The sequence below is a fragment of the Gobio gobio genome (assembly GCF_949357685.1).
Source record: "Gobio gobio genome assembly, chromosome: 12".
NCBI lineage: Eukaryota > Metazoa > Chordata > Actinopteri > Cypriniformes > Gobionidae > Gobio > Gobio gobio.
Window position 1 is genome coordinate 14,996,427 of NC_137105.1, and position 10,043 is coordinate 15,006,469.

Below are 10,043 nucleotides of genomic sequence, written 5' to 3' on the forward strand. Positions count from 1 at the left end.
GGTGGTGCGTTGGTTTTTCTCAGCTTGGTGCTGGAGAAAATTATAATTATGCTGCTCCAGATGGCTTGCATATTGTGTTGCTGTTGGCGGGCCTTGAAAGAGCTTTCGTCTTTATCGCGCAATGAAATCATCTCGGTGAGCAGACACGTCAAACTTAAAGACACAGCTATAATAACATCTCTGGAGGTCTGCGCGTTTCCTGCAGCCAGCCCTCCTCTTTCAAAGCGCTCGGGCCGTGTAAACGAGAGTGACACTGATGATGCTCGCGAGAAACTGAGAAACTGTGACTCGTTCTTACTGTTAATCCTGGCGGACAATGCCAAGAAAAGCCCAAGGGGAAAGATGTATGAGGTCCTTGTCCTTATCAGCTCAGCAGGCTCTCCGAGGGCCGAGCGATTGTGGCACCTCCACCGATCACTGGTGCTCATCGACCTGCCCTATTATCATGTGTGCTCACTGATGTAACAGTGACATCAATCTGCCGTGAACCAGACCGTACCTGTGCCAAGTTAAACAAATCAAAGCCGTGCATAAGGTGCCCTGTGAATATTCACACACCCACGCCAAAACGCATGCCCGCAGATTTTTCTCTAGGGACGCAGGAGTTCGTTTGGCAGGGAAACCTGTCATGATCTGTGCATGTCATTTTTCTCACCAACGTGCTGTGCTGGGAGTTTTACAGAGCTCGCACTTTGCTAGAGGGGCAAACATTTCGGCTCATTTCAGACTTCATCCGAGCACAGACCGGCTAGCTTTGCGTGAAAAAGCAGCGTCGAATTTCGTCGTCCATTAAGCATCTGGTCACAAGGTAAGTCTGCATGACTAATTTGTTTCTCACACAAACAGTACGTCCGTTTTGAGGCAATATGTGGGTTTCTCTTTGCCGTAATACCCCTAATGCTCTTTTCAGTAGGATTATAATGTCCTTCGTGGCATAATTAAATCACTGGCTCTGCGTGTTTTCAGCTATGAAGCTGGTTGCGGGGTTAGCCGTGCTATGGCTGTGGGTTGCAGAGGCCGTGGAAAACTGCCCCAGCGCTTGTAAATGCAGCCAGAAATCCAGTACTGAAAAGACTGAAGTCAACTGTCAAAAGAAGGGACTTCAGAGCATCCCACTCAAACTCCCTTTGGACTCATGGATCCTAAAAATGGGTGAGCAGGAATGTTCTGAGTAAAAGTGCATGGATCTTCTTGTAACCTTATTTTGCTGCTTACCTGTTCAGAATGTACCATATTTTCATCCAGAATACAATGTGTATCATTACCATTCAAAGTTTTGGGATCAGGATTAAATTCTGGTCCCTACAGCTCAGGTTTCTCATTCAAAATATATGTAAATCAGCTGCAGAATTTAAGGTATTATCTGTACAAGTGCAACAGTGCCCATCCCATTCACAGGGGCATTGGTTCCAGAAGTATTTTTCCCATAGGGATTTAAAAAAATCCCTTTGTTAAGGTACAAAACTTAATGTCTTTAATAATAACAACTAGGTTTGGGTATCGTTTCAATTTTAACGATTCCGATCCTGCTTATCAAGTCCTAATTTTGAAGAAAAAACCAAAAACAAATCCTTAGATAGCCTATCAGAACTTAGAAACAAGGAACTTTTGTCTATGGTTTAAAAATACCATAGCAAAAACAAGTCTAACTAATATAAATTTCAAGGATTATTAAAGTAAACACAACTATTGAACAAAGATATGATTGAAATAAAAAAATGTAGGTATTCAGGTGCAGACACAGTTATCAAATGTAAAATTACACTGCACTTTATTAATAAAATATAGGCTATACATTACAAATATAGTTACAAAAATTATTCTGTCTAGAACAGCGAGTGAATTTTCTCATTGTCTTTTGTTGTTTGATTAACGTCATCATAAAGGCGGCATCAGGACAATCTGCCGTCACTTTAAGAGCTACACGGATCCCGTACTGTTACACATGCGTTTTCATCTTTTCTTTACAATTGTCTTAAGACATAACCGACTGTGTTTATTTTTGTGAGTATTTGTCTGTTTGTGTGCTGTGCAAAAAGATGAGGAAGAGAACTCTGTTCATTATTGCGCACTATGACAAGCCGTTCTGTGCGCACGTTTGTCACAGAAAAGAGTCTTTTGAGCTTGAATGGTTTACAATCACATTTAAATGTTCACACAGGAACCGATAAGCGGAATCGAAATGCACGTTTTTTATCGAATCACCAGTTCTGGGAAATTTGGAACCGGTTCTAAAATGGACCCCGTTCTCGATACCCATCCCTAATTACTACAATCCCATGAAGCATTTGCAAATTACATAATCAATTATGGACAAATATAAAATTATTGATTTAAAGATTTTGATGACATATATATAAACAACATATTTCACGTTACAAATATTTAAGTAGCATAGGTAGACTGGCTATCACATTATTTGCAGTTCTTAATGGGAGTGGGCAAGAAGTAAAGTGTTTTGATTTGCATGTTTTGTTTCTCTGACAGCTGGAGATTTCTTTGCAGAATCATGGGTAATGTAGTTTTTCACCAGGAATTTGTTAAACATGATTATTTAAAAAAAAAAACAGACTGAAATAATGCGTAGAAACAAAAGCATGCCATCAATTTACAACCTTGTAGCTCAGTTTTTAATGGTCAATTATTGTTGAAAATCAATTCCACTTCTGAGAAAGTGATTGGGAATTTTACTTCCGTGACCTGACTGTTTGTACTCAAGTTCTTAAAGGGGCACTTCAGCGCTGGGAAGATGAATGTGTATTTAAACTGTGTCATTTATGCAGTAGAAATGTGAAATTATTTTTGAATTTGGTGCCTTCTAGACTGAGAAAAGACAGAAAACGTATTTTGGTCTCATGTGGATGAAAGACAACAACTCCCAGAATGCACTTGCTTCGCTGCCCTACGAGGTCACTCCCAAAGCCATGGCTATTGGTTATCACTTGCCCACCGCAGCACCGCCCCCAACGTCATTTTGATATTCATAGTAATAAAATAATTCGTTCAGTTAGAGAATAGACACTACAATTAAAAACTGAATGTGTCTTTTCAATAAAGTGTGATTGAGCCGAACGAAAGTCACGTCACAGACGCAGCAGGAGTCAGATTTCATTCATCACGAGAGAAGAGCTGAGCAGAGCTGAGGTAAGCGCGGCTGTCATTCACGACGCGTGTCCAGTCTGGCGCGTTTTCAGATCGCATATGGAAGCTAAACTTTCATAGGAATTCATTGAAAAGTTGAAACACACACTTTGCTCCGTACCGCTCTGTTATGAATGCCTGAGCCGAGCGGCAGCGGCCGTGTGTATTTACATTCTGTGAGTGAGATCCCTCCCCTGTGGGCGGGTTTAAAACATGCGGAACTAGCTCCTGTAGTCTCTAGCCTCTGGCCAAAAATCTTCCGATGACACAAAATGATGATATTTGACGAATCGGAGGATTTTTTCCAGAAACAAAATGCATAATTCTCTTTTCTCAAGGGGATATGAGGGGGGAAAGTACCATAATTCAAGTATACTACCGGGTTTCTACTGATACAAAGCTTAATGCTAAATCGCTGAAATAACACTTAAACTCCGAGTATGAACGTAGAGATGTTTGATTCAGCATCACCAATTAAACCCTCCTCTTTTGCTTCCTTTTGTTTCTTTATTTACAAGGTGAGAATTTTCTGCAGGACCTCCCAGACAACATCCTGAGCTCAGTCCCAAAAATCGAGAGCGTAAACTTGGAGCGAAACTCAATCAAATCAATACACCCTCAAGCATTTGCTGGTGCCCAGCGATTGATGCTTTTGAATCTGCAAGGAAACCGAATGTCCAAACTTCCAGTGAAGGGCTTCAAAGATCTCCTAAACCTACGCTTTCTCATGCTGGGCCAGAATCAGATAGCTAGCCTGAAACCGAACATGTTCATTGGCATGAGGAACCTCTCAGAGCTGGATATGCCCTTGAACGGCCTCACTGCTCTCCCACCAAATGTATTCAAGCCTCTGATTGCCCTCAAAGTTCTGGACCTTGCCTTGAACCGCATCCAAAGGATCTCGCCCAAAGCCTTTGTTGGACTTGAAGAGCTTCTTTTTCTCAACTTGGACAACAACAAGCTGAATAATATTCAAGATGGGACCTTTGGGCCCCTGGTTGGTCTTGAGATGCTGGTGCTGGACAACAATTTGCTCTCCACACTTACTGCGTCCACACTAGAAGGTCTTTCCAATCTGCAGGAGCTCTATATCAGAAAGAATGAAATTGAGAGCCTGCCAGCTGACGTATTCCGCCACACACCTAAACTTACTCATGTGGGCTTAAGTGGGAATCGACTTCATGCCATTGATGGCAACATGCTAGCCAACATGCAAGGTAAGAATTAGGATTTTCTAAATCGAGTACCTAAAACCTAGTAGATGGGTTCCCTGAATGACTAGCTGACTATCAGTTCTAAGGAAACACTATATTAGGCTGGTTTAAGGTTCCCGACACCAATCCGACTTGTTTCTTAGAGAGTGTTGCCATAAGACATGCTTCTGCGTTTATCTATATGGAGCACAATGTAACAGAACAGAATACAGGTGTCTCAAGATGATTTCTACAGTCAACATACTTGCTAGCAGATGTAGGAAACTCAGAAGCGAAGACCAGGAGACTCGGTTGTATCTTCAGCATGATTCTTTATTTTGAACTTGCTGTTTGGACGCTGCAGTCATCAAGTCCATATATCATCGCGCGCTACTATAGGGGCTGGACGTGGGTGGAGCTGAGGTGCTATCCACCTGTCACTCAAGTGGCCACACCCTTAATTATGCAGTTCTTTAAGGCTGAATATCATTTAAACGGATGAGTTATAAAAAAAATAACCCCCCTCACTGCTGTCATGAAGGGCGAAATTAGCTATACAGACCAAAACCACTTTTTGTTCCAGGCTTTAAACATATTTTTTTTTCTGCTGTAAAGTTTGTCAATTTAACATGTGGTGGTCTATGGGATTGACTCCTTTTGGAGTCTGTCTCTAGTGGGCTGTCGATGAATTGCAGTTTAAGTCACTTCCGTGTTGGATTCAAGAGAGAGACCGGAAGGTTGCCACTTGTCGAAAACGCATTCGACCGGATTGCTTTCGTAGTGTAAAGCTGCCTTTCCACTATTTCCAACAAACGACAAGCGACGGACTATAAGTCTTTAATTTCCAACGGAGAGTAGAACAGGAGCTGCGTGGAGTTCCGATCATATGCAGAACTTTTGGATCCGATTTGAGCTTCGGATGCATTTAAATATTTTACCTGGTTGGGGGCTAAACATTATGGGAAGTGCGCTTGCCAGATGGGATTTAAACTTTTTTTGTCAGCTGGAGACCCAAGTTTGGTTTGAAGACGAAAAATGTACCAGGCACAATGTTCTCTCACCATTCCTGATTTCTAACACTCACTCACACAGCATTCGGCGTGGTCTTGCAGCTGTCAGAGCAGAAACAAAAGCTGATGCTGTCTGTGTTTTTCTGTCGTCTCTGTCGTCTCATGTGTAAATTGCACGTGCTTATTTTGTCCATTACATCGAAAGATCTAAAAAAACACATATATTTATCCGCCCATAGACCCTCCCCTCGAAGAAATCAGGACAGAACTGGTTGAAAGTGAACAAAAGACACAGATAAAAATTCTAGGTGTAAATGGGTATGTCTCCCTCGTCCACTGATCCGATCAACCAAAACACATCTTAACACCAGAAGTAAGGACCATGGAACCATTAAAGACAAAAGGCGAGAGTCTCAGTAATCTGGCTCATTAGATTTACAATAAAGAGAAAACTCTTGTTGGAAACTTTGCTTAACATAACATCACATGTAAAACTGAGGTGAAGTACATTGTATTTAGAATTGTAAGGTAAAGATGAATCAGTTGAATGATTATGTCAGGATGCAGGATCAACAGATCTTAAACAGATGTATGTAAAGGTATGTAACATGGTATGATGACTCGAAAACATGAAAACAAATTCCTATCTGCTAAGTGTAACACATTATTGACATCTCTGATTGATTCAGGGTTGAAGGAGGTGTATCTGCAGGATAACCCATGGAAATGTGACTGCAGTATCAACTCGCTGGTACATTACTTATCCCAGACCAGGGCCAATCATTCTCCTCTGCAAAGACTTCGGTGCAGCAGCCCTGAAGAGTTTCGTGATAGACCCATTCACCAGCTGAAATCTGAGGAACTTCCCTGCAGGGCCTAGAAAATCCTCATGTCTGATATCACATCACGAGCGACTCCAAAAGTTTGGAGCACAGCATAATAACCGTGTGATATTTTCTGCAATTGAATGGTGATGCTTCGAATAACTCCAACCACAATGACTTTGACAGGTTAATGATAGCACTGCTGTTCTGCAGATAATCATAATTTTCACCCACACAGATATTTCAGACCACCTGGAGAGTCTCTCAGCAGTACATCCTACAAAACTTAGGAAGAACTGTGCATCTGTTATTCCTAATAAAAAAGAAATGCCATTTTTTTGCGATATAATAATAATATGTTATTGTCCTTCAGCATCTTTGTAGAAGAAGTTTTCAAAATATAATCCCTCTAAATAATGTGAGTATAACTGCTGTATTTTTTGTTTGTAATTAAACCCATGTTTATTTATCTATACGATGTGTACAGTATATACACAATAAACACATCTTGAAACTACGAGTGCACACGGGCAAATTATTTTTTGTTAGAAGCAGTGAAGCTTAAAGGAAATAAATAGAGGTTGGAAAATCCCCTCTTGCTCAGAGACCGACTGCAAACTTCCACCACCACCTGAGACTGAATTCCTCATCGGATTGTTACAGCTGAATAAGCTTCCTTTGAAATCATCATTCTGTCTCTAAATTCCACCCAGGGCGCCGAAGCTGCAGTCCCACATTTCAGATGCTGGGAAGGTGTTACAAAGCAAGCTGCTTTAAAACTTGTGCTTTGGTACTGCCACAGTTAACTGATATTAAACCGAACTGGTGGAACAGCATTTCTAAAATGGATTCATAGCACATGTAAAAATAAGATATTAGACATTAAATATTCAATTGGATATTACAGGGGATTAGTCACACATTTTAAACACACACACACGCATATAATATTTACGCTTAGGCATACACAAGCTATAGTGTTTTTATAGTATATTTTGATGACATGATATGTCATAAAATACTACAAAAAACACTTACGCATGCAATGTTTCCACACTCTGATGACTGTATATCTACTGTCTAACTTACAAAACAAAATTACTGGTGCTTTGTGCTTTTGTGCATAACAAGATACTCCTTTAACACCTAATTTCCCCCAGCGTTGCCATGGCAACCGTTGCTTATAGTAGGGAGCTTCTGCAGATGCCTTACCCCTCACTGCATCACCCCCTCAACCAGCTGTTAGACTCCGCGTCCTCTAACCAGCTCGCTTTCACTAGTAGATTTACAATGACAAATTGGCATGATTCTGGCATCAAATAAACAGCTTTACAGCAGCTTACATTAATCACAGCTTGAGAAAACGGAATATATTACATTAGTGGGAATGCCATTGAGATGGAGATAAACTGTGCAGAGCATAGTAGTATGTCATTTGAAAATGTACTCCACTTTGAGGACATATTCGACTTAGATTACACAATCGAGATAATAGTGATATAACCTTAAAGGCACAATATGTAATTTTCGCCACTAGAGGTCACTTATTCAAAACAAAGGCGTACCTTGATTTCGTGGAATCATGGAAGTTGTTGTCTTCACCTCTACAGCCGGTGGAAAAGAATCCGATGGGACTCGGGAAGAAATCATACATGAATGAGCTAATGTACTGTATTAAAGATTTATTAACGTTGCTGTAGTATGAAGCAGGGTGGGGCTCAAAGCTATTGGAGCGGAACAAGGCCGCTGGAGCTATTGCTAATGATAGATAAGCGCAACACACGGCTCGAGAGCAGTGGAGCTTTTATTATGCCGCAGACGAATGTTTATGCTTCTTATGTGTGTGTGGGGTAGAGGTCTGCACGGGCTTTAAACTGAAGCCCGAACCCGGTCTGTACCCGAGATCCTTTAACCCGACCCGACCATTACATTGACATGTTAAGCCTGACCCGAACCCGAGGTCCGTTTCTAACAGCAAATACCATTTTTGCAATATGTAGTATATTTAAAGTTGTAATGGGCCGTTATCGGCGTTAACGTGCTGCGGTAACGTGAGAATCTTATCGGGCGCTAAAAAAAATATCGCCGTTAATCTATTCTCAAACTTGGGTTGGGAGCTGGGTCTATACTACGCAAGCTATGATGACTTTCACCTTGATATTTTAGAGCGGATGTATACTTAGCCGAGTTGCACTGTAGGGGGCGAGAGAATGAGTCTTCGAACCTGTTTGTATGCCTACTAGTGTTGTCAAAAATATCGATATTTCGATATGTATCGATACTGAAATATCTGAAACGATACGATACTAATTTTCTACAGTATCGATATCAGCTGCGCTCTCCTCTCCTCTCCGACCGACAGCGAGTTGACACGCACCCGCCTCCTCTCATTCAGTCCGGTTAACCCTCTGAAAATCGCGAACGGGTGTTCTGCTGGATTTTTCCTCATGACAGCGTGTTCGTATTGGTGTGACCGGTCTAAATTTCGCTCGGGTTGCACATAACATTAATTCTATTAATTCCCTCAGATTTCGCACTCGAATCTGAAGCGCACACAGACATACCGTAATAAAGCCGCCTCTGTCATACAAAAAGTGCAAAAAATGTGCTCCTTTTTCCAGTTTATTAATGGTCAAATACACTCAAAAATGTCTCAATACCCATCTTGGTGAGTTTTAACGTAAACACATTCATAACCAGCTCACAGGAACAGTGTTTGGGATCCATGCGTGCGTCAGGCCTTAAAGGGACAGAAGTTATTAATTATTCAAACTACAAAAAGACAAACGATCACTTACGAGCACACACATTCTGAATGCCTTCGGCAGAATTCAAATGAGCCATTTTAATCTAGATTAATCTAGATTAATTCCAAGATTACAGTGGGATCTAGATAAAAAAATTATCTATGCCTACCACTCATTTAAAGATAGCTTGCAACTTGTAACGGTAAACTGCACAGCAGTAAGAGAATAAGCACAGACTTACCAATTACGTAACTTTGCAGTGGTCGAACAGGTGTAATAGTCACAAATTTCCCTGGAACTCAAACTTTAAACTTCCATAAGTTCACGCAGTGTTGCTAAACTATTTACAGAAATATATCCTTCTCTGTAGCCTACGAGTTATGAAGGAAGAGAATGGCATCGACAGTTGATCATAATTCTTCCAGAGTGCAGCTTTTCCTGCATCATTTAAAAATGTGATAAGTAATTCAGTAATTATTTGCGTTATCGCACTCAATGTTTGCTTTCTGCCGTCTGCTGTGTTGTGACCGAAATAGCGCACGAGAGCGGTAGCAAATACACAAAACAGTTTTTTGATAGAAATGATATAGCCTAATATAATGATAAAATAAAATGTATATATATATATATGTATATATATATATATATATATATATATATATATATATATATATATATATATATTTATATTTATATATAGAGCCTATGTGTGTGTGTGTGTGTGTGTGTGTATGTGTACCATAGGTGTGTACGTATGCATGCATTTCTGCGCATGCTCTCTCTCTCATTCGCACTCTCTCTCTCTCTCTCTCTCGTTCGCTCTCTCTCTCTCTCTCTCTCACTCTCTCTCTCTCGCACGCTCTTACGGTCACAACACAGCAAGCAGGCAAAGCACACGGCACGCAAAGTATAGGCTATACAGCCGATTTATTTTTTCTTAGTTACAAAACCGAACCCTGACCTGAACCCAAGGCTGTTCATTAAGCATTAGCCCGAACCCGACCCAAAACCTGCACGTTTTCCGGGACCCGTCAGGCTCGGATCGGGTAGCAGACCTCTAGTGTGGGGTAATGCAGCGCTGTTTTCTGTCGATGAATCCAAACAGTTGCTCAACTGTCTAATAAAACA

General features: G+C 41.0%; 1 protein-coding gene across 1 annotated transcript; it reads left to right on the top strand.

Annotated features, from left to right (window-relative positions):
- The first annotated feature begins 528 nt into the window (after window positions 1-528).
- Window positions 529-6,684, top strand: LOC307135197 (uncharacterized protein). The gene is made up of 4 exons (XM_079831423.1): window positions 529-808; window positions 967-1,152; window positions 3,660-4,358; window positions 6,034-6,684. Exons 2-4 carry the CDS (start codon window positions 969-971, stop codon window positions 6,222-6,224), a joined length of 1,074 nt encoding a protein of 357 aa, XP_079687549.1. The 5' UTR covers window positions 529-808; window positions 967-968; the 3' UTR covers window positions 6,225-6,684.
- Window positions 6,685-10,043: the final 3,359 nt, after the last annotated feature.